This window comes from Passer domesticus, unplaced genomic scaffold (genome assembly GCF_036417665.1).
Source record: "Passer domesticus isolate bPasDom1 unplaced genomic scaffold, bPasDom1.hap1 HAP1_SCAFFOLD_107, whole genome shotgun sequence".
Lineage (NCBI taxonomy): Eukaryota > Metazoa > Chordata > Aves > Passeriformes > Passeridae > Passer > Passer domesticus.
In genome coordinates, this window is record NW_026989908.1 from 192,777 (window position 1) to 217,490 (window position 24,714).

Here is a 24,714-nt window from a genome sequence, read left to right on the forward strand (position 1 = left end):
ACACCCCACTTGTGGCTCTGTTAAATTCATCCCAATTCTGTGCAAACAGCAGCCCCGAGGTGCTGAGGAGAACAAGGACAGTGGGTGGGTGTGCATGCACACAGGCAGGGCTGACTGCTGTGTGGGCAGAAGGTTTTGGACTGCTGTCCATCTTCACTCTCCCAGGCTGGAGGAATATATAAAATCTATACAAAATAAAAATATTTATCAAAATATATCAAAATGTATCACACAACACATATAAATTTATTATATATGTAATTTGTCATCTGTAGACTACATACTATGTATTTTAATATAGATATTATAATAAACAGAAAATATAAAATATAGACTTGATATTTTTCTCAGCCATTGCCTGAGGGTCATACAGACCATCTCCTGGTGTTACTGCATTTGTGTATTCTGGTACTACTTATTAGAGCATCCATGTCCCTGGGAGTTCTTTCAGGAAACTTCACACAAAGGGCTTCCATCATTTCAGGGCTTGTCAGAACTTGTTCCTTCCCAGTTCTCCAGCCTCCTCCTGGATTTTGGAGCATCTCAGCACTTGTGTCCATGGCCCTTCCTTCACCCCCAGCCTGCAGCAGTCACAGTCACTGCTGCCTCCCCCTTGCTGCAGCTCATTTGCCCAAGTGCTGCCAAAGGCAGCGGAGCTGGCTCAGGATCCCTGTTGGCTTCTGGGCTCTGGGATGAGCTTCAGGGGGACACTTGGAGCTCTTCCTAAAGAGCTGCCCGTGGGATGGGGGGTGGATTTGTCCTCCCCAGATGGCTCCTGCTTGGAGTTCTGCTCTCAGTGGAGCCCCGGAGTTTTCTCAGCAGGCCTTGGCAGCGAGTTCTGAGCCAACGTGTGGCTCTGCTGCCATCCCAAATCTGCGCTGCCCTTGCCCAGCCTGAGTGCAGGTGGGGCATGTGGTGGGCATGGCCGGGGATTTCCATGGCCCAATCCTGCAGCATTTCCATCTGCTCCTGGCTTTAGGTAGCACAAATCTACAGTTCCTTCAATTGAATCATTGCATTTATCGCAGATAGTTACATCTGCACTAGTAATGTACAAATATGCAAAAACCCCTTGAGTTTAAAAATGAAATTTGTTTTAAATTGCTACACTTGTGCTGCCAATATATAAACATGCAAATATCAATTTAAGTTTAAAATCTATTTTTTTTGAGAGAATTGTGCTTTGTAAATATATACAAATATCAACTTCAGTATAAAAAATTAGTTTATTGCAACTCTACAACTCACTATACACAAATATGAATTGAAGTTTAACAATTAAATTTTTTGCACATTACTACCACTTTACAGTCCATATACAAATACAGGAATATCAATATCCCTCTCTAAAGAATCTCAGATCCAGAACTAAATAAATACAATTGTAGAACTATGCAACTCCATATATATTTAAGTAGAAGTAAATACATATATATCCATAAGAATATATAGATGTAAATACATATTTCATTCCATATGTGACATATAATACACACATAACAAACATAAATGTACAAATTTCAATGGACCATTAAAAAAATCCATACAACTCCAGCAATAAAAGTAGCTACACAAATGTAGAAATATGTAAATATAACTCCAGATGTAAACAGATCAATATACATGCATCAATATAACAATATACATACATAGCTACCTACACAAATATCAGTCAATGTATGTAAATATCCCTACACTTGTAACTATCCAAGTCTAACTCTACCCATCCATACACAGAACCAGATCAGCAGGGATTGCAGCCCCCCATGTTCCCAGGCTCTCCCTCGGTCTCCTCCTCCCGTGCAGAGCAGCTCTCCTGGACAGGGACAGCAGATGGGACATATGGCAAGCAAAGGGAACACTGAGTCAGTGTGGGGATGTTTCCCTTGGCAGCAGCTGCACTTCCACCAGGGAAGAGGAAATGTCAGAGCCTCCCCAGGAGGGTCAGAAGGAAAAGCAGCCGAGGGGCCAGGCTGTGGTGAGCTGTTCACTTCTTTCAGGCATCCCAGGTGCTCTGGGGGAACTCCCTCATGTCACATTATTGAACCACCTCTGCACTGACCAAGACTGTGGCCCCCAGATCAAGCAGTATTTCTGTCTCCAGCTGCTTGCACCAATGACAGGGAACGTCCTCTGACAGCGCTGGGGCACAAAGTTACCTTCCACAGCTCATCTGACAGGGCCTTGTTCTTCCTCTGCTTCCTGTCTTTCTCCTTATTTCCAGTTGGAATTTTTACAGCATTTCTTTTTCTTTCCCCTTGATCAGTGCCAAAAGGAATGTTTCTCTTCCAAACTTGAGTTTGTTCAGTGATCCTGTCAAGCATTTTCTCAGGAGCTTTTCTCATGGAATTGAGTGTTAATTTCAGCAGTTTTGGTGATTTTCTGTGTGATTTCTGCAAGTCTCCTGTTCATTATTGCACCACTTGGGAAGGTAGAAAGAGAAAAAGGATGTTTCTGTATGTCAGTCCACTAGTGGAATATTCATGGATAGAGAGAGTGATTAGCTGCATTTTGCATGTACTCCTAACCTGAAAGTGCAACAGGTAACTTAGGGAGAAATCAAAGCCAGATCTCTCCTTCTACCAGCCTGTATTTAAATGGAAAGTAAATAGAGCAGGGTGAGAATGTTAGTGCTCCATTAGTGCATCCATAGATTCCTGCTATGCCTGGGAACCTGATGCTCGGAGTCTTCCACGTTTAGGGGAACTGCATTTCAGGGAACTGCATTTCAGCAAAGAGAGTCCCTGTTCACAGGCGCCAAAGGGAAGAGGGTCCCATGGAGAGTCGGCCGAGGAACGACACTCACAGTCCATGTGGCTACATGCTGCTCCCCTTTGTTAAGCAGCTTTGGCACATTTATCCTTCTCTAGACACTGTCTCACGCCACTAATGCTTAATGCTCCTTGGTTCAGTAGCTGCATTCACACATGCATGTTAATTACTGATTGGCTGTCACACCATAAGCATCTTTAGCTAAGGTGTGCCAAATTAGCAGTTCCCACTTGTGTGCTTGGCATTTGGTTTCATCTGGGCACAATGCTCCTTCTTCCTTGATGTATCTGTTGGAGGACAGTACATGGTCTGTCTCGTTCTGGGGACAGTACGTGGTCTTCAGAGTAACTTTGTAAACTGCAGGCCAGGTTGTCCAATTCCCACAGGAGAATGTCCTGGCCTTGTCCAGACATCAATCCTTCCACAGTTTAGTAGACCCATTTTCTGCATGGTCAGGGGCTTTTTCTTGTCATTAAAAAAAAAACAAACCAAACCAACAAACAAACAAACCAACCAAATCCTAAAGAATCACCTCAAGTAATAATAAAAGAAAAACTACTAAGATTAGGAATTCCTTTTGCAATGTCATCAGATAGAGATTCTCATTTCAGAGATGAAACTGTACAAAAGTAATGCAAAACACTCCCAGTTAAATGGGACCTACTCAGTCCATGGAGGTCAATCTCAGCAGCAAGGCTGACAGAACAAATCAGAGTCTAAAACCAGAAATGAATAAAAGTGGCCAGGAAAACTCACTGAAGTGGCCACCAGTGCTTCCCCTTGCTCTCTTGAGGTCCAGAATTTCAGTGGCTTCTAAAGAAAAAAGTGAGCCCATGATAGGAAATTATAATTTCAGTCCCTTCTTATCATCTTTCTGGAGAGTGCTCTCATCTTTCCACAAGTTTCTGCTGAGACCATCCCTGGTGATTCAGGCACATCCTTATCCACCTGGGAACTGTGTCTTATGTCAGAAAGCAGAGCAACAAGCCACCTAAAGAAAAGTGGAAAGGACCATTTGAAGTGTTCCTAAGCACTCCTGCAGCAATAAAAGGGGATGGTATCATTACATTGATACACCTGCCCCCAAGGGAAGCCAACCCCAACACATAAGGGACTTAAAGGGAGAAATATAGATGAGAATTTGAAGCCTCAATTTGTTAAAGCATGGAAATAAAACTTTCTAATGCAGTGTAGAGTGAGTTAGAAGAAATCCCATCAAGGGAAAGATATGTCATGAAGGGCTAACCATGAAAAGTCCTCAGGCTCAGCCCAGCCTGGGCAGCAGCACTCTGGCACGCTCTGTCAAGCAGCAGCAGCCAGCAGGCCCAGGGGAGGCAGCCCAGCACAGTTCACCCCATGCCCCCCACGGCAGCGTCCCTGGGGCTGCTGCACTGCAGAGCTGGAGGAGCACCCCCTGAGCCAGGCAAAAATGGACCCAAGTCTCAGGGTTTAGGAGGTGACATTTCTTGATCTTGGCTTGAAGGAGAACAGAAGGGCAACAACGGCTCAGGTGTTCAATCACAAAACACCCCAAGGGCTCTCAGGTACAGGGACTCAACATCATTGGCTTGGAGACGATGGAGGAATTTGTAGAATGCTCTGCAAGGAATAAAGGGGCATTCCCAGCCACCTTTGAGTGTTCCCAAATATTATCCTCCCTCAATCAATTTCATATCCTTTCCCTAAAGAAGGTTACGGCCTTGCTGGCAACACCTCTGCCATGTCAGCTGAATGAATACATGGAGGAAACTTAGGAAAAGGACTAGTCTTCAAAGTCCCCATAGGTCTGTGCAGGAATCACGATCTGTGTCTCTCTAGAAAGGCTGCTTGAGACAGACTAGTCTTAAAAATGCTAAGAAATGGACAGCATTTCCATAGGGACACTTGAACTGAATTTCCTTTTAAAATCCATTGAAGTACCTTGCCTCCAACATTTCTCCAAGTGTTTTACAAAACTCTTACAGAGATATGGATCTTTCCCAGCTCACTGTGAAAGTGAGGCCATGATTTACAAGCAGTCCTGAGAGCTGCTTCAGCTGACAGCTTAGAGCAGCCCATGTGCACTCCTCTGCAACCCTCCAAAACAAGGTCATTTGGGGACAGGGTTGTCCAAACTTCTAAGCCTTTGACAACTTTGGCAAAGAGTTTGAATTAACAAGGAGCTCAAAAATCACCCCTACACTTATCATAAAGAATTTCCACCAACTGCAATATTTTCTTAAAATGAGCACTTCATAGTGGAGGTAGTGGGCTTCCACCCTTTACTGATCAATTTATTTCAATGGACAAACCTAAGTCTTGAAGAAAAGAATTGACCAGCAACAAGCCACTCCAAACATGATACAATCAACAATGAGAGAAGGAATTCCAATTATGAGATTTCTTTATTGTTAAATTTCAATACAATCATATTTCAACTTCAACTTAAACTTCCTACATTCTTTGAACTAATCCTACATTTATAAGAAATCATCTACTGCTCAGTACTAACATAACCTACTCTTCTGTACTAATTTCAGAAATCCTAAAAAACCTAATCTTCTGTTCAAATGAAAAATCTTGAGTTCACAGATGTTCCCTTGCTGAAACAGATGTCTGGTGCCAGTACTCCACTCACTGCTGCTCAAATTCAGAAATGCAGCCTTGAATATGGGCCAGCTTCTTGTGGAGGTACTGGCACCTGCTCCTCATTTCAGAGTAGCTGGGGCTACCCTGTGAAGGAGAAAGCAAAAGAAAATCAGGCCATGCAAACACTTCTGCAGAGTTTAGAATCTGATGTCCTCTGCTTTAAGAAAGCCCTGAGGCAAACTTAGCAGTTGCCATGGCCCTGCAGGTCTGGTGTCACACGCACCTGCTGTAACTGCTGATAATCTGCTAGGATGCGCTGACACAGCAACTTCAAGAAAAAAACAAACAAACAAACAAACCATGAAAAATGTTTCACTGGCACCATAAAATGCACACTTTGGTAAAACACTAAAAGTACACTCAGTCTGACTCTATAGAGATTTTCTTCTCTGTGAGCCACCACTCTTCTGGCAAGTTTGCAAAACAAATCTCCATCTCCCAGCATCACCCAAGATCTGTAACTAAGCCTCTCAATAGGCAACAGAAGCAGCCCATGCTCTAAGACTCTGCTTGGAACACCTCTCATAGACAACTGTTTCTTCACAGACAGCTCAAACAGGGGCTTTTGGGCAGGGTCTTGCCAAAATCAGACCCAGCCCAAGCAGTGTCTGAGCATATATGCCAATTCCACAGTTTCCCTCTGTCTCACTGAGCAGCTCCAGGGAATCCAAAACACTGCTGTGATGAAGCACAGTCTTCATGGTTTTATCCTTCTTTACCTGATAGGCCTTGGAGCCTGGAGTCAGAGACTTCCATTGCTCCTGAAATTGTCTGAATTTCTTGATGATCTTGTCAATCTTTAAATATAAATTCCGATATTCCTCATATTCTGCATTGAAGTCGTCCTTGTAGCGCTGGCGTTGCTCCAAGGAGACAATGGCTCCGTATTTTCTAAAGGTAAAAATGAGACCATTTTTCTCTGAGTGAATTCTAAGAGAGCATTTGAGTATGTTTCTAATCCATAAAACACACATATAATTTGACACCATGCACAGGGTAATGAAAAACACAGACACCCAAACTTTGAGTCAGTGGCTCTGGGACTGATAGTTTCTACTTTCAAGGTCATGTGCACCAAGAGAATGTAGTCAGGTAACTCTGGGAATCTGACACATAATTTCTATGTGGCCCATTTCTAGTTACTAATAGCTTACATTGTAGAGGTTTTCTTCATGAGCAAGTAGAGCACATTTAGAAATTATGTGCCCTCATTTCAAATGTCAAAGGAAAAACAAACACAGCAGCTTCAGGAAGAGAAGAAACATAACTAAATTATAATCTCTTCCTCTGTAGGAAAAACTAAATTGAGTTACATATGATTCTGAAAATTCATCTGCAAAATATTTTTGTAAAGGAATGTATTTATGGAGCTGAATGAACTTCTGAGCTACATTCTTTTATGCCTAACGGTAAAGCAGAGTCAATGATACTATTTGATTCCTCTAGTGGACAGCAGTTACATCAGTGACCTGGGAACGGAGGCATTTCTAATACACAAAAGGAAACAAAGCCACAAAAACAAACTCTAGACAAGTCAGAAACTACAAGAAGAAATACCCAAAGCACATCAGCTCCTCAGGAGGCCAAAACTCATTAATGCTTAAAGCCACTGATGGGAGTCAAACCTTCTTCATTCCCTTCTCCCTCAAATCAGCAGGTGTGAGGTTTATCAAGCTCATGATACAAATCCAAGATGAAGTGGCAATGAGAACAATAGATGCCACTTGCCAACACTCTCACACCAATGCTTCTGCTCCTCTGGGCCTGAAGGTCTGGTTCTTATTGGATGACAAAAACTCCCTCCACATCAGAATGAATTCCTTCAAACCACCCTGAGATTAATATTTACAAGCAGTAAATTGCTAACAAGTTGAAATTCAGTAGCAGGACAGACAACAACTTGTGCCAAGGATGCATGCCAGGCCTGATACACCTCAGTAGTATGCAGGATAATTTTGAAAAGAAAACCACAGATGCCTTTCCACATTTGGGAGGTCCCGGAGCAATGTGAGCCGGGGCCCTGCCGCGCCTGCTCCAAAGGCCGCAGCTGCCCCAGAGCCCCAGAGCTGCAGGAGGCCTGGCTGCCCCTGCCAACATCACTGCCCTGACACAAGCTGCCAGCAATTTCCAGGGCTTTAGACCACACACACACTTCTCCCTCCTCTCCTGCAAATGCCATGAGGGGATGCAGCAGCACTGCTGCAGCTGAGCCTGTGCTGCTGCACTGCAGGAAGGGACGGCCCGTCCGGGCCTCACCCACCTCGGTGTTCATCTCTGCTCTGAGCCTTGGAGGCCCAACAAAACCTGCTCAAACTCATCCTTTCAGCACAGCAAAGAGATGGACACTGCCCCCCACTGAGAGTGGCAAGAGTGAATTGCTATTTGACTCACCTCAAGTAGTCTGCTTGGTTGCTTGTTGCAGAGCATGTGGAGGCAATGGAAGTATCTGTTCTTTTTCCTGCAGAAAAGCAGAATTTTGACACTCTTCATCAGGAGATCATTAAAAGGCCAAAGGATCCCCATTGGACAGTCTTGAGAAAAGTCCTTCAGACCTTTCTTTTCACAAGAAATTGTTCAGAAGAAGCAGTAACATTTATTAATGGGGCACACACAACCTTTTCCACAGTAGCCTGTCCTGGGGTTTAGAAAGAGGGAATGGACACTTTATCCTACAGATTGTGCATTCCCAGAGTGTTAGCCCCAGCTATATATTTTCTCATATGAAGGCATGAGGTGCCATCTGTAGAGCCATTCAACTCATGCAGCAACAGATGCAGCTTCACAAAAGACAACAGCTTGAGAGAGACCAATATTGAGGTTCTAACAAGAAATTAAGAAGGAAGCTGAGTTCTTCTCACACCATGTTTTTATCCCCAATTCCCTGCCAGTTCCAGAGGCCCAAAGTTCAGAGGAGTGCCTGCACTCTTGTCAGCAGAAAAGCCAATTCCATTCTATTGGGCTTACTGGCACTAAGGCTCCAATGACCTGCAGCCAAAACCGATTAACGTGGCAGGATGGGGTTGGAAACAGCTCTGCACTTGTGAATTGCCCTTTGGCTCTTTCCAAAGGCATTTGGGAAGCATTGCACACATAACCTCAAAGCCCTCTTTCCAAAGAAATATTGAAGAGCTACGATGATAATAAAAAGAGCTGCCATAAGGAAAAGTCAGCAGAAACAGGAAGGAACACTCAGGATCTTGGAAATCTCTGCTTTCCTCTTGAGGTTTTGTGCCAAGCATCAAAGACCCACAGGATCCTTTACATTCCTTATGAGCTTCCATTGCCCTTATTTACACAAAGTAATCTTGTTCAAGCTCAGCCATTCTTGCCAATCTTTAGGCCACCTGAGCTTTAATTCTTGAGGAAAAAGCGGTCATGTGATGTTCCATTTGCTTTTGTTGATTTCAGTGTTCAAACTATTACATGGTATAGCAGAAGTATAAAAAGAAGTGTAAATATAGTAATAAAGCTGGACAGAAATACCAATAGTCAGAGCATGTTGAATACAACTTGCCTTTGCTGTGAGCATTTCATTTCCAAAAGTGCATTTGCTCTCATGACTCAGTCCACAAAAAAGCTTCAGCCTGAGCCCCAACTTGAAACACAGAACAGATTTTTCCTTCACCAGCTGGGCAGAATTTTGTTACTGCCTCCTGATAAAAGCTGCTCATGTGTTTATGGATTCAAGCAGAAATCCTTCCAAAGGCATCCCAAGGTTTGCAGGTGCTGTATTCATGTCCAGAAGAAATGTGGGAAGACCATCTCAAAGCACCTGTATCTACAAGCACAGCACTTGCAAGAGGCATCTGCACACTCTAAACCTGTCTCCACACCAAATCCAACTTGGAATCTGCAAGGTCAACCTCCAGAAGAGACAAGCCACAGATTTAACAAAGCAACTGAACTCTGCCCTACTGCCTGTGTCCCTGTCATCAGAAATCAAGTGTTCTTTATGCCTTTATCTTTAGCTTTTCAACACTGTTTTCAGTCTGTACTACTTCCACAGCTTTTGAAGAAGGAAATTCTGCAGCTGGAATGGAGAGGATCTCACAGCCCAGTTCAAAGTAGATCTCCAGGAAACCACACCCCAGGTTTCGGGCTTTTGGTGTTTCCATGAAAAGGCTGAGTTCAGTGAAAAAAACATGGAATCACAGAGATTTGACTGTTTCAGTAAACTAGCCTGAAATCAATGTGTGACAGGTTTGTGCATTCAGCATGCAGTCTTGGAAATCTGCTGATGGAAAAAGCGGTGTCTCAGTCAACTGTCAGTTTACTAGAAATCAAATGGAAAGAAATAACCCATTCCCTGTGGTTTTGTAATGCCTGGCTCTTCCTTTTAATCAGCTTCTCCCAACAGCAAGCAATTTCACATTTCTTTGTCCTCGACTGGTTTTTGCACTATTTAGAGGGAGAATTTCTAAAAATTAATGTCATTTTAGACAAGGTTCCAGCAGCACAGGTTCTGGGCTTTGCTGTTGTTGTCTTTTAAAGCAAGAGATACAATCTAATCTAACGGCAGGAAAAAAAAAAAAGATTCTTGATTTTTCATGACCATACAGCAGGGGTAATGGTAGAGCGTGATGTAGAGCAGTGCCTTTGTGTATCCAGAGCCAGCTTTCAAAGCTCCCTTGTCACAAGGTGCAAGAGCACAATTAACTGTTTCCAAACACTGTCAAAGAAGGATGTTTCCATAAGATGAACCACCACAAAAGGAATCTGTGCTTCTGAGAGAAGCACAGATGGAAGGAAGAAAATCACTAAGCCTTGGCCTAGCAGAGGTGAAGGTTTGGAATTAGGACACCAGACAGAAACTCCACTGTAGAGAGTGTGGGTAAGGAGAATCACTGCTTCCACAGCTTCTAGCCCAAGATGTGGGGACAGCTGTGACCACCCTGTGGATACCCCAGTCTTGGACAGTAGAAAGGTGGTACCTCCAGAGAGACTTGGGGCCTCCACCACCGAGAAGACAAAGGGTGAGGAAGGACCAGCTGGATGACAGAGGGCCCATGTGGGGATGGTATCTTCCTGCTGAATGTCTCTCTCTTCCCCTCACCCTGCCTCTCTTCCCTTATTTCTTTCCATCTGCCTAGTTTTTGTTTACTGTTCAGTAATATTTTTACTGTTGACTGTGGAACTAGGTGCACTTGCACCTTAATTCAGGCAGAAGCTTCACTTAATAACCAAATCTTTACACCACAGTTATGCACACAGGAGTCAGGGAAACCAGCTCATTAATACCTTCATCGAAATCCAAGGGATGCAACTGCTTCAGCCTCCCCAATTCATTTTTCTTCCTGTTTGAATTGGGGATCTCCTCTGCACCCTGGCAGGCGCTGGGATGACGGAACTCTGAATTTTCTCTGGTTTTTGCACCACATGGGTGCAGGGGGAAATGGAGCCAAAACTTGGAAGCATGTCCAAAAAGCAAAGGGATGTGGAAGGCAGAAAGAAGGAAGAAAAGTGGCCACCAGCTGCTGCCTGGACATGACTGGGCTGGTGACCAATTCTCCTCTTCTTGCTCGTCACAGGACTGGTCAAGTCGGAAGCCAGAGGCCGTTTCTGCAACAATAACAAAATAATTAGTTAATGAACTTATGAGCAGGGTCAGCTTTTGCTCCCATTCTGAAAAGGCAGCATTTCTGAACTGGCCAAGGTTGAAAACACATCTTTCTTAACTAAAAAGAGCATTCAAACCAGCAAGTACTGCAGGTAAATACAGGCTCTATCTCATCCCTCCTTTCTCATCCTAGCACTTAGCAAGTCCTACTTCAAGTCTGGAGCTAAAATGCTTTGGGAGAAAGACATTCCCATTCAGGAGCTCCATCAAAGTCTTTCCCAAAAGGGAAGGTCCTGCACATTCACATCACAGCTTTTACACCACCAGCAAGTCTGCTAAAATTTACCATACAGTCCAGAATAGTAAAAATGCACAAAATACCTGAGCAGGTCTTGCTGGAGTGTCTCTCTCAGAAGGTCCCAGAGATGTCACTTGGCTGGTGTTGGTGGGGTTCTGAGATGGAGCTGATTTTCTGTATGGATGATCCAATAGTTCATGTTAAAAAGCCTAAATATCAACTGTCATAGTTCTTTCCATGCAAGGAAAACAGACCTTCAGTGTCAGGACTCAAAGAAACAGCATGAAGCTGAATTGAGGGAGCTTTAGGCAGGATATCATGAAAACATTCATGGCCCAGAGGGTGCTTGAGCACTGCAACAGGCTCCCCAGGCCAGTGGTCACTGCAGAAAGAGCTCAAGAAGGATTTGGACAACTCTTTGGGCACAGGGTGTGACTCTCGTGGTGTCTGTGCAGGACCAGGATCCTGGCAGGTCCCTGCTACCTCAGCATATTCTAAGAATCTTGGCTTCATTTCCAGGGTATTTTTCTTTCCCGTTCTCTGAACGACTGAATATTATCTTCAAATTCTGTCTGTCTATGTCAGTGTAGCCAGGCCAATCAGTCTGAATGGTTTGAAATAGATGTTCCTTCAGACTGAAGGAATTCTCCTTTGGATTCCACTTGGCTACCTATGGCCAGACATTTCAGAAAACAAATCTTCATTATGGTTGCTGCATGCACACTAGAGAAATATGATTGTTCCTGAATTGGGTGTGAGCACCCAATTTGAACTCAACAATATCTTTTTGCACAGAGCTGAATTATTCCCCTGCCGCATGAGTTTTAAGCCATATTAATGTTTCACCAATTGGAAACAACCAAGTATCTCCATTCATATCCAGCAAGAGTTCCTTTGAAAAAAACACATTTAGTGGTTTAGCCACAATATGTAAGGAGAGGGGGTCATGGTACCCCTGGTGGATGGCCCCTTCTTCCCTGAGAGCCAATTCCCTTTCCCCTGCCCCTTGCTACCGAGCCTGAACCCACCCCTGCTTAAACCTTGTGCAGAGAACATGGCTCATCTTTTGTCTCTGGATCCCCTTTTGCGTGCTCAAATAAACCTCATTGGAAGTGACCTTATAAAAGGCCTCTCTGCAGCTATTACTAGTTGTAAGAAGCAACTCAGCTGTACTGCAGAGTCACCAAGGCCTTGGTGTGCTTTCCTCGAGTGCAGGAATCTGTGCAGGGATTGAGGCCAATGCTTAGTATTCCAAGAGTGTTTACCGGCTGGGCATTAGCAGTGACAAAGTGCCTGGTACTGCAGGAACATGCAGCAGAGGGGCTGCAGGCTTCCTCCTGAGAATTGCCTGCAGGGCCGTTCTATCTGGAAATGCCACATGGATGTGTCTCTTTGATGCATCTCCCTAAGCATACAACTAAAATATCAAACAGGGATTGTAAAAAAATGGTGGTGGTTTTCTTCTTTTGGGGCACTTTGAAAACAACTCTTCCTCTCTGATACCTCGGGATTGTTCTAACAATGTAATGTTTTAACTTTTAGGGCACATTGAAAAGACCTCTTCCTCTCTTATTTGTGCTGTCAACTGATGTTATCTTCCACGAGGTCAGGCTAACCCAAATGTAGAATTCTTATCAAACCCAAACTGTAGAAGGAACGGTAGAAGTACAAACAGTCATAAAAACAACACCAGCATTAAACCAGTCCCACAGACAATCAAGTTCTGGGAAGTATTTTGTCTCCAATGACTGGTGACAGGTCAGGAGTCTAAAGGGAATCCAGGAAGCCAAGTGTTCTCATCAGTTTGGCCAGACTAGCACACACACCTTCACCGAGTCATTGGCTGGGTTGCAGCCTTCTGCTGCTTGCAAAACAATCCCTGCTCTTGTCTTCACTGCACAGGGAAGCTCAGGCAAAGCCCACCCACTCCCAGCTGCCCTCAAAGGCAAAAGGAATGCCCCAAAGTGCTGCCTGGCTGTCCCCGAGCACAACACTGGCTTCTGTAGGGATCCACAATGTCTGTCTGACACCAAAGGCAGGAGGAACATGTGCTCCAGGCCATGCTGAGGCACACACACCATGCTCTGCTCCATCAGACAAAGAACACACAGGACGTACTCAGCAGCTTCAGGCACCTCCTCAGCAGCCTGACAGCCAGCCTGCTCCCACAGCTCCAGCCTGGCTCTGCAGGGAGCTTCCTGGGGCACCTCCCTCCTTCTGAGACACAGCTCTGCCTTTCCCATTCTCTTTGGGCCTGCTGTGCCATTCCTGCCTTCCTCAAACCTGCACTCTGGTAGCCTCTCACCTGGCCAGTCCTTTCCCTAATGGCACAAAGGTCTCTCCAGCACTGTTTACCAAGGGCCAGCATGGAGACAAAGCCACCCAGACTGACAGAGCCCAGAGAAACAGTGCCCATAAGGAGTGCAGAGCAGCCCAAAACAACACACAAGCTCTCTTTTCACACCCTTTGCCTTTTGATTGCCTCAGCTTCGTACCTCTACTTGGTCAGCTTGCATGGTGGCAACTTCCTGCTTCATCTCAAGCAGCCTTTTCTCCTGCTCCTTCTCTACCTCTGCCAGGAAGTTTGCCCGTTGTGCCAGCAGCTGTTGTGCCTCCAAACGCTGCCCTTCCAGCTCCTGGTGAGGGAAGGAAGACACTTCCCATGAAGTCCCAGCCAAGCTCCCCAAATAATCAGTGGAAGCTTCATGCCTCACACCACCCTCCACCAGAAAATGCACATCAGTAGTGACTCTGTGCCGTCCAGCAATGCTGTCCTAAGCAGAAATTCAGCAGATGGGAGAAAAGGAGATGGCACCTTCCTTTCCTGCTCTGATGGCTGCCTGTCTTCTGACCCCTCTCTCCTCAGGATTTCTACCTGCTCTCAGAGGCTCTGTTCTCCAGTGCTGAAGTGGTCCTTGTGACACGATCCGTCCTAAGGACGTGATTCGTGTAGGTTCTTTTTCACTGATCTCAGGGTGCAAAAACTGACACGACAAGGGGATTTGCAGTAAAATCAAAATGTACTTTTATTAAATAGCCATAGCAAAGATGCGTTAGAGAGAAGGGGAATGAAGAAAGGGAAAAGAGTAAGGAAAAGAAAAAGAAGAGAGGGAGGGCAAGGAGGTATATAGCTACCAGACGTGCAGATGACAAAGTCCCTCGAAGTCCGGTCGACGAAGAGCCGGTCGTCTTCACGTCAGGGGAGATCTCAAAGGTATCAGTCAGGTCTAACCTTTTTTATAGTCCTTTTGAAATGGGGGAAGGGGACCCATTTCAAAATAGTCTATTGATAAAGGGTACAAGGAATCCATCAGTAGTCCATCAGGAACAGGCGTCGTCAGCAGCAGATGTCGTAAGCAGGAACCATTGTCTTCTCGGTCCAGTGGTCGCTTGCAAAACTTGCTTTGGTCCCCACGCATACCTTCCCTCACCCTACGGTGGGGATTTCAGTCTTAGTCCTTTTGGGAAAAGAGGGGAGCTTTTCCATGTAGGGGTCGCACGTCTCAGTCCTTGAGGGGAGAACCTTCTCCCATCTCAGTCCATCTGTCACGGTGGTTGATGTACGGTGAATGGAGGGTCCTTTAGTGGTGACCTCCAGAAAGGTCATTCCAGAGAGAAAGTCCAGCCAAGTCAGAAGGGTGGAGAAATTCCAGCACTAGCGTTGCTAGGTGATGCAGGCGAAGGAGAGCACACTGCCCATTCTTGGGTGCAGTGTTCCATGAGTTGAGCAAACACACCCATAGGCAATAATCTGGCTTGGTGGACCAGACAGACCTGGATTTTCAGAACAGGATCTTTCCCTTTCCCCGGTGGTCTTGGCTTTCATGACGATTGAGAGGCAAAAAATGAGGGAAGTTTCGGACAGACTCTCACACCTTGTCATCTCCTTTGCTTCTTGCATTCCCTTGCTGCAGGGATGGCAGCAATCAGGCTGTCAGAAGAGGCTTAAGAGAGGCTCCGCTGATTGCAGAAATGGATGCTGCCCAAAGGGAAAAAGAAACAAAACAAACCAAATTAAAAGAGACAAAGGAAAAAGGAACCATTTTTCCAAACTGAGTTCCTAACAGGGTTGAGCTGGATTCCTCCGGCACCCAGAAATACACAGACATGGGACTGAGGGCACCAGCAGCACATCTGCCTTCATGTCCAGCATGCTGCTGTCACAGGCAAACACGGCCCAGAACTGCACTAGTCCATTCCTCATGATGTTGTCACTTGCTGGGATTTTTGTCCTGCTATCACTGTGGGATTGCTGCTTGCTGTCCTGAGGATTTATTCCTTTCAGGAAAGTCAACAGACTTATTCAAGCTCCTCTTTTATACAGATATGGGCTCTTTGAGTGTCCAAGAGAGATGTGGGGCATAAGGCATTTCTCAAGAGACTCCCAAGAGCTCTGAAAAATGTTGATCCCACGTGTTGTTCTCGAGAGCTCTGGACATGCAGGTTTTCAGCAGCAAGCCAGGAGCAAGGACACAAGCAGCAGGATGCAGACGTACTCAGCTCTGGCTTGCAGGAAGAGCAGTGTCTGCCTCAGCACACCCCACTCCCTCCTGTGCTGGCTGGCATCTTCCTTCACAGCAGGCACAGCCAAGGAAGTGGCCTGGTCACCAGCTCCTTGTCTGCCACCAAACCTGGCAGCAAAGCCACAGCCATTCTCATCTACTTGATGGGGCCAGGCAGCACATGGGGCTGGCACAAATCCTGCACAGCTGTGCCTGTTTGGCTGGCATAAACCTCCAAGGGTGGGCCAGGAGGGACAAGCTGGGTGCTCTCGGATGCTCACAGTGAGCTCCACCCCAGCTCCCCCTTCCCACAGACCAATCTAAAACCGCTTGGCAGGGACTGCTTTCATTGTGTTCCTCAAGCCCCCATCCCCAGCATTGCAATACTTCAGTTCCTTTGCTACCAGGCAAACCTGAATACAGCACCTGAGAGCAAAAGAGGGACACAGAAATGACCAGAAGGTGGGAGCTCTCCTCTGAGGAAGGGCTTGGAGACTTGTGCTTGTTTAGCCTGGAGAAGAGCAAGCCCCAAGGAGACTTTTCAATAGTTTCAGGGGCTTCTAGGAAAGTTGGGGACATTTCTTTTAGCAGGGCCAATTGCAAGAGGACAAGGGGGAACGGCTTTAAGCTAAAAGACACTCAATTCAGATTGGCTCTGAGGAAGAAACTGTTTGTGAGGAGAGTGCTGGAACACTGGCACTGGCTGCCCAGAGAGCTGGGAGGAGCCCCAAGCCCAGCAACATTCAAGCTCCGCTTGGATGGGACTCTGAGCAACCTGATCTACTTGAAGATGCCCTTGCCAGTGGCTGGAGTTTTGCGCTAGATGACTTTCACTGGTCCCTTCTAACCTCAGCAATCAAGATCCTACTTAGTTTTCATTTGAAAAGCACCCAGAGCAGAGATTACTCTGTGGGGGGCCCATCTGATTCCCTGGAGTTTGGCCGAGGAGCAAACCCTGGCAGGGAACAGCTGTTTGGCCTGCAGCCGCTTTGCCTTGTACCTGCAGAAGTTCCTTGGCAGAGCCTCGCCTGTCCACATCCATCTGCAGGCAGCAGCCCAGAAATTCACACAAGCCAGGGGGTAGCCTGAGCTGGTGCAGATTTGGAACCCCTTGCTTGCCTATCAGGTAGCTGGCCTGAAGCAAAAGGAAACATGAGACTCTACGTGATTCTTCCATACCTTTCAGGGCTCACCTAGACTCCATCTTTAAAACTCCAGTCTGCAGTGGCAATTTCTTGCCTAGCAGATGCTTAGAGATGAGCCTTGTCTCCCAAAGGAAAAAAGGCCCCAGTGCAGCCCCAGCTATTCCAAGCTGCACCAGGTCTTGCCTTGACGGCTGATGTGAGCCCCAGAGACCTTTTTTGAAGTGGCCCTTGCTGGAAGCACTTCAAGCTGTGGGAATGGGATTTTCTCTAATGGACTGAGAGCAGAAGGACACGGCTATCTGAGCACAGTTGCACGTTACCTTGACACTGGTCTCCTGCATATAAGGAGCCTCTCCTGTGGCCATTTCTATTCCCACAATGCCAAGGGACCAGGTGTCCACTTTGGGGCCGTAAGGCTCTCTTCTCACCACCTCGGGTGCCATCCAGTAAGTGGTCCCGACCATCGACCTCCGTTTCCTGTGCTCAGGGCTGAGCACAGCATAGAGGCCAAAATCAGCTGAGGAGGAAAACAAACACTGCTTCAAGTAGGAAACCAAGGAAAAGTGTTCCTCACTCTCAGTCCCAGAATGCAGTGCTGAATCCAGCTGGAAAAGTAGCTGGGCTTTCCTTGCTCAGGGCTGCAGCCAAGGACATGGGCAATTGCACAGCTAACAACCTGCCCAGGATTCCCACAAAACCTTGGCTTTTCCTCATTCCCCTGAACGTTTACACTGTCTCCCTTTGGAAGGAATACCCACAAACCAAAGTTCCTCTGGATACCTGGTTGCTCTCTAGACCACTCAGCACCTTCCAGCTGCGGCCTGGGCTTGCGCAGCGCTCCCTGCACTCTCAGCAGCCACTGCTGGCACCCGGCACCTCTCCAAAGCAGCCCCACACCGCCTCCCCGCAGCGCTGCGCCTCAGCAGGAATACCCACCCAGCTTGACGGAGCCATCCCGGCCCAGAAGGATGTTGTCACTTTTGATGTCTCTGTGGATCACCTGCTTGGCATGAAGGAAAGCTAGGCCTTGCAGGCACTGCCAGGAGAAAAAGAAACAGGAGGCCAAAAGTTAGCCTGATCTGATTTCATCACATGCAAAAGGAGGCTGCTCCTGAAGATTCACAGATCTCCAAGGAGCAGTGAGTGCTGGCAGGAGGAAGAGCTTGCTGCTGCAGCACTAGGAGAGCAGGATCTTTCCAAGGGAAGGCATATTAGCTTTGGAGGGGGAAGCATCAGTCAGTCGTTGCTCCAGACTGTCCCCTGCAAAGCCAGTCAGAATGAGCGCTGCTGCAGCGGATGCGCTCTCCCCGTCCGGACGACAAACAATGGTTTGCCAAAAGAGGAAAACGTCCCTGCCTTGGATACCAAGGGGATCACTGTCGGGCGGGAGACTGGAGGACAAGGGTTCTACGGCTGCCTCGACAGCAGACTTGGAAGTAGCTCTTTTGTCAGTTTGCAGCAGCAAGCACCATGCTGGGTGCCATGCCATCCTTTGGAGTGGAGACCTGTGACAGATGAGTCTCTCTTTGGCTTGGCCTCTGGTTTAAAACTCTCACAGCAGCACCTTTGCACTTACAGGCAAAGAAGGCAGTGCAGAAAGGCTCTGGGCAAAGGCTTGTGGGAGGCAAAGTGCAGAACAGAAAATAAAAAGGAAAAAGAGATAGAGAGTTCAATGATGGTGGATAAGAGTGAAGAACAGAGTACAGGAAGGGCAGGAACACTGGCAGGCAGTTCAGTCCAGATGCTCTTTCTTCTCTGAAGCAGAAGAGCAACAAAGAAAGAAAGCTCTGAACATGGAATCACTCACTTTGCAGTGCTTTCAAAGGACGAGCCATGTCCAAGCCATGCCAAGCACAAGCAGGACCCCTTACCTCCCGACACACTGTTGCTATGTGTCCTACAGCCATCCTTCTCACGGTGACCACATCAGCTAAGGAGCCTCCATCCATATATTCCAACACCAGCAGTACAGCCTTATCCACAAGGTAGCTGCAAGAGGAAAGCAACAGCATGGAGCTGAACATGCACAGCTGAATTGCTGTGGGGAAGAAAAGACTACAGCGGAGTTTTGTTTCCAGGTCACTGGTAAATGAAGATGCAATCAAATGAAGACACACTCCACCTAGGCTAGCCAGTGCCTGCCATCTGTGCCACCTAAAGGAGGAAGGCACATCCATGGAAAAGGAGACGGCTTAGGTGGCAAGCAGGGGAAAAAGGAGGTTTAGTGAGGAAAAAGAGAAATCTGGAAGTGGACACATCCCAGCAGCTGCTTCATCATCTTCAGACACAAATTGCACCATTCCCTCCAGCAGCAAGGAGACACAGTTTTCACAGCTTTTACTAAAGGCAAGTGGGTGTGCAGCACTGCCAACACCCTTTGGAAAACCTTGCAGAAAGGACAGTCACAAACAGGAAAATAATTTCAGACCTGGCAAATTATGTGTCTCCTAGCCTAGTCTTTTGGCATGCAAGGCTATGGAAAATAGTGGGAACAGCACAAGGTACATAATCTCTGGCATGTTTTCTCCTCCAACACTTGGAAAAAATCATGCCCCAAACCAGCAAAACCACATGCAGCAAGTGAACATACAGGCTGCTGGCTTAGTAAGAGAGCCAGGTTTCTGAGATCAATCTTCAAGCTGTTTATGTCAGGAAGCATTCATGGGGACAGAATGCAAACTCCTCCCATGCCTGGTGCAGGAGTGGATTGATGTTCATTGAAAGATCCATTTTCTGCCAGTGGCTAAAGAGCTTTTAAATCTTTGCCTTGCAAGTATGGAAATGAACATTCCCAGAAAATCACCAGAACTACTTACCTTTCTAAGTAGCTGACAATATTGGCGTTCTTATTTTCTCTCATGAGCAGGATTTCTTTTAATATTCCCTCACAGCACTGGTGCTGGAGATAAAGTTCCTTTACAGCCACCTACAATGACATCAAAAGCTCTTAGGGACAGACATGGCCAGAGCCTTTTTCTCCGGGCACTCACGGGCCCGGATGCCTTGTCACCTCGGAAAAAAGGGACTCTAAACCATCAACCACAAAGCGCTAACACCACCCTCTGCACCCACAGACTTCTCAAACAGACTTTGTTTAGCACTACTATTATCATTTACACACGCTTTGGAAGCCAAAAGTAATTTTTCTCCTGTGAAGAGACGGCTGCCAATTCAATTGTGTGCCAGAGTAAACACATACAAACACGATGGAGAAAATGCTGCCAAAAAAGAACTGCAAAGCGACTCAAAGTAAAGTTACAATCCCAGCACATCCACACTTCTTCAGTTTGGCTTTTGCAACTTTGAAGAGCAATCTTTAGACTTGAAATTATTGAATGGGTTTAAAAATGAATACCCCTTTCTGTGGTACACTATGGATGTGCCCCAGGTTCTAAGCACAGGGCTTGGGGCTTTCGGACGCCTCCAAGACCTCCCTCCAAGTGCAGTTCCTGAGCACAGCTCTGCAGCTGGATAAGGAACTACCTTCTCTAATTCCTTACTATCAAGGAAGATGGAATGTATTTCCTGATAGTCAAAAAGAAGAATTCAGGACTTGGAACTTCTAGCCCCAAAGAGCAGCAAGACTCTCCAAGACACCCCCATGCCTGGTCAGAACAGAGAGCATCTCTCTAGTGGAACACAGGATCAACACAAGGTTGTATTATTTAAGGCTCTTCATCAACTTCTTCTCATTCATCTGTGCACGTGTCTGTGTCTCTGTGTGTGTAGGTGTGTGTGTATGTGAACTAGGTTCCCTAGGACTCAAAGGCAAAACTGTGCTCCAGACAAGATCTCTCTTTTTGAAGGGCTTGCATTGTATTTTCCAACTGAATCACGTGATAGAAAACAAAATATCTGTGTCTGATCCTGGGCTTAAGAGGAATTGGTCTGGAATGATGGCTCTTGCCATCAGCTAATCTAAGCACATTTATCCAGTAAGTCCAAGCTAGCGTGTCCTCTGAAAGACACCACGGCCATCCTTGCATTCATTCAGGTAGGTAGGAAGGACAAAGTCTGTCTCAAATGCATTTTGCAGCCTGCCTCTAGACAGACTGCTTCTGCAGAACAGCCTCTGCAGCAAAGACAGGCAGGCCAAAGCTCTGGCCACAGATCACATCACAGGGAAAGCACTCAAGAGCTGCAAGATCTGCACGGGCACTCACCGCTTGTCCTGTGGCAGTGTCGAAGGCCTTATAAACAGCTCCAAAGCCCCTAGAATCAGAACAGTGGCAAGAGCAGAGAAGTTGTTCAGTGCTGAGGAGCAAAAGGCAGCCCAGGCAGGAGCTCTGTGCTGCCTGCAGTGGCTCTAAAACACTGGGATTTGTCTACTCTTCAGCCAAGGGCACAGCAGCCCAGCAGCCCTCTGCCATGCAGAGTGTCCAAGAGAAAAGCTGGCTCCCACAGGAAGAAAAAGGTCTGCTAAAAATCTCCAATGTACACACTAGCTTATGCATGTGGGGAGGTTTTCTTTGCCTTTTTCTTCTTGTGTCTGTGCCTGTGACGTGCCTTTCCAGGCAATGAAACACACAGTGCTGCTGGTCCTTCTCACTGCTCTCTTTTCATCCTACCTGCCAAACTCAGGCAATGCCACACAACCTTTCTTATTTTCCTGACCACTGAATATTGTTTCCAGAAAAATACTAAGAAATGCAACTGAGAGCTGTTATCTGACAGCTGTCTGGTGGGAAACAACACACAAAACCTGCTCTCTCAGGTTTTCCTTCCTTCATGAGTGTGGCCATATTACTTTGAATCATACAAAACCATGTCTCCTGGGAAAATAGGCAAACTGGTGCCCCATCTTGGAGGGACAGGAGGGCTTCCAGGTCCTGCTCCTTGAGGCAGCCAAGACATTGTCAGCATCCAGTTATCTTTGATGATGCCTTGTACTGCCTCAGTAGTGAGACAAGGACAATCTGGAGCCAGGCTCTGAAGATGCTTGCAGCTTGCCTGACTCCCCACATGCTATTGCACCACCAAAACTCCTGGCCCGTGGTTCTGTACTCCTGGCTGCACTCACCCACTGCCAAGATGTTCCCATCCAGTATACTTCTTTTCTGGATCTTCCACACTCACCACACACCCTGAAAGAAACAAAATGCAAGAAGCAAAGTTCAAAACAGAGAGATTGAGCTTGCAGGAGATCTGAAACCCAGCTCCACTCTCTGGGGCTCTGAGCAATTTGTGGTCTTTTAGCTAATGATAACATCAACAAGAACAACAACAGCAGCCCCAGCAAAACAGGCAGCTCTGCACAGAGTCTGATTCTCCCACACTCCTTTGCAGGGTTGCCTTGAGGGGAAACTAAGCCCATGGAAAAACCATCAGAGCAGACAGAAATCAGAAGATAAACAGGCACCAAGGCCAGCGGCTGTCATCTCCAAATGGGAAGGAGGGCTGAAAAATCAGGAGCCTTCATTTTCTTGGGAAGAAACACTCTCTTGGGAGATTCAGCACAAGATTACATACTTCCAAAGATTCAATGCACCCTGGGATCTGGGATGAATTTTTATCAACATCTGCTTTTTGCAGAGCAGAAAGAATCTTGCAAAGTGAATTCCAGGAGAGGAGGGGATGTTCCCTTCCTCTCAGCAGTTTGCCTAAAGAATGCCTTGACATTTTCAGAGAACAGCAGCTCATGCTACATCCAAGAACAATGCCTCTAAGAATTAGAACCCTTTTATTTAGGAGCAGGCTAAGTTCTGAAGACCACTTTGCCCGTTCCTCATTTAGTGAAGAACTACAAGTTCTGGTCTTCATCCTGGGCTGCAGCAGCCACGGGCACTGGACTTGGCCCCTTGAACAGCACCCACGTGCCCCATCTTCCCAAAGGGCACAGCCCAGACGGGTCACAAGGACAGCGCCGCTCCTCAGGCGCTGCCGTGACACAGACACCTGCACAAAGGAGATGCTGATCCTCTCACCAGCCCAGGCAAAGCTGCAGCAACGGGGCGGCAGCTGCAACCCCACAGCTGAGGAAGGCTCCAGCCCCTGCAGGCACAGCAGCTGTCAGTGGCAGGGCGGGATGACAAAAAGCTTGGCAAAGCCCACGAACGGCCACTGACAGCCACTGTCAAGAAGCCAGAGGCAGACCCAGCTCTGTTACAAGCTGTTGACCCCACTCAAGGCAGAACATGGTTGTCTTTCTCTTCAGACCCACGGAGGAGTCAATCAATCCACCTTTTGTCCCAACAGCTGATGGCAGACACTGAGTAAACTGGGCTCTGCTCTGTGCCTGACCCGTTAGTCTCTGACAGCACTGCACTGGCAGCTCTTACTAGTTGTAAGAAGCAACTCAGCTGTACTGCAGAGTCACCAAGGCCTTGGTGTGCTTTCCTCGAGTGCAGGAATCTGTGCAGGGATTGAGGCCAATGCTTAGTATTCCAAGAGTGTTTACCAGCTGGGCATTAGCAGTGACAAAGTGCCTGGTACTGGAGGAACACGCAGCAGAGGGGCTGCATGCTTCCTCCTGAGAATTGCTTGCAGGGCAGTTCTATCTGGAAATGCCACATGGATGTGTCTCTTTGATGCATCTTCCTAGGCATACAACAAAAATATCAAACAGGGATTGTCAAAAAAAGTGTGGTGGTTTTCGTCTTTTGGGGCACTTTGAAAACAACTCTTCCTCTCTGATACCTCGGGATTGTTCTAAGAATGTAACATTTTAGCTTTTAGGGCACATTGAAAAGACCTCTTCCTCTCTTCTTTGTGCTATCAACGGATGTTCTCATCCAGAAGGTCAGGCTAACCCAAATGTAGAATTCTTATCAAACCCAAACTGTAGAAGGAACAGTAGAAGTACTAACAGTCATAAAAACAACACCAGCATTAAACCAGTCCCACAGACAATCAAGTTCTGGGAAGTATTTTGTCTCCAATGACTGGTGACAGGTCAGGAGTCTAAAGGGAATCCAGGAAGCCAAGTGTTCTCATCAGTTTGGCCAGACTAGCACACACACCTTCACAGAGTCATTGGCTGGGTTGCAGCCTTCTGCTGCTTGCAAAACAATCCCTGCTCTTGTCTTCACTGCACAGGGAAGCTCAGGCAAAGCCCCCCCACTCCCAGCTGCCCTCAAAGGCAAAAGGAACGCCTCAAAGTGCTGCCTGGCTGCCCCCAAGCACAACACTGTCTTCTGTAGAGATCCACAATATCTGTCTGACACCAAAGGCAGGAGGAACATGTGCTCCAGCCCATGCTGAGGCTCACACACTATAAAACACTGCTCGGTCACACAAGAAATCCCCAGGACGTACTCAGCAGCTTCAGGAACTGCTTCTCTCTCTCCTGGCTTGAGCGGGCCGAGCTGCTCATGCTCTGGTTTTCAGGCTGTGGAGAGGAGGCTTCTTGGCAGGATGCTGCTGCACCAGCAGCTTCGATGGCAGATCCTGTGTCCACCTGGGAGAAGAAATTTGTTTGTGTCAGAAAGGTGCTTGGCAGAGATGTCCCAGACAGAGCATTTCAAAGGCAAGCCTGTTGGGGTGCATTAGTTTTAAGTTGGTTTATTCCTGTACCCCCCATTCCTGTTTATGGTTTTGCCCGGGCTCTCTCTCTCTCCCTCTTCTGAATTGTCCCGTCAGTTTACACTCTTATCTTTCCTAAATTCCTCCCTGACTGTCTGTCTGTTATTCATGGTCCTTGCCCACTCATCCAGAACATTCTGACCTGGACATTGAATGATTGGACTAGAGGTCAGGGTTCAACCCCTAATTTATTTACACTGGACATCCGAGCTGTTTGTCACGCGTTATTCCCTCCTCTCAAAATTTTAGATTGGTCGCTGTGTTCTAGTTATAAGACCTTGCCGGACAAGC

The 24,714-nt window shown here is 46.8% G+C and overlaps 1 protein-coding gene and 1 long non-coding RNA gene across 4 annotated transcripts; both read right to left on the minus strand.

Annotated features, from left to right (window-relative positions):
* Positions 1-1,207: 1,207 nt before the first annotated feature.
* LOC135291723 (uncharacterized) lies at positions 1,208-24,714 on the minus strand. 3 transcript variants are annotated; one of them, XR_010354457.1, is made up of 6 exons: positions 13,751-14,215; positions 11,339-11,429; positions 10,639-10,959; positions 7,792-7,858; positions 6,120-6,291; positions 1,208-3,763 (listed from the first exon to the last, which is right to left on the minus strand). It is a non-coding gene; the product is annotated as an uncharacterized LOC135291723 (long non-coding RNA). The 3 variants fall into 3 exon arrangements; XR_010354458.1 differs by lacking the exons at positions 1,208-3,763; positions 13,751-14,215 and adding an exon at positions 24,157-24,714 and having other exon boundaries at positions 4,142-6,291; XR_010354456.1 differs by lacking the exon at positions 1,208-3,763 and having other exon boundaries at positions 4,142-6,291.
* On the minus strand, positions 14,228-21,127 carry LOC135291722 (serine/threonine-protein kinase PAK 3-like). Its single transcript, XM_064405992.1, has 7 exons — positions 21,066-21,127; positions 19,719-19,828; positions 18,774-18,891; positions 17,839-17,938; positions 17,223-17,419; positions 16,758-16,892; positions 14,228-15,234 (listed from the first exon to the last, which is right to left on the minus strand). Exons 2-7 carry the CDS (start codon positions 19,760-19,762, stop codon positions 15,190-15,192), a joined length of 639 nt encoding a protein of 212 aa, XP_064262062.1. The 5' UTR covers positions 19,763-19,828; positions 21,066-21,127; the 3' UTR covers positions 14,228-15,189.

Coding starts and splice junctions, on each gene's coding strand:
- LOC135291722 (XM_064405992.1), bottom strand. CDS start 19,762: ATGAGAGAAAATAAGAACGCCAATATTGTCAGCTACTTAGAAAG. Junction 18,892..19,718: donor ATTGTCAGCTACTTAGAAAG/GTAAGTAGTTCT, acceptor TTCCTCTTGCAG/CTACCTTGTGGATAAGGCTG. Junction 17,420..17,838: donor GGATGGCTCCGTCAAGCTGG/GTGGGTATTCCT, acceptor TTTCCTCCTCAG/CTGATTTTGGCCTCTATGCT.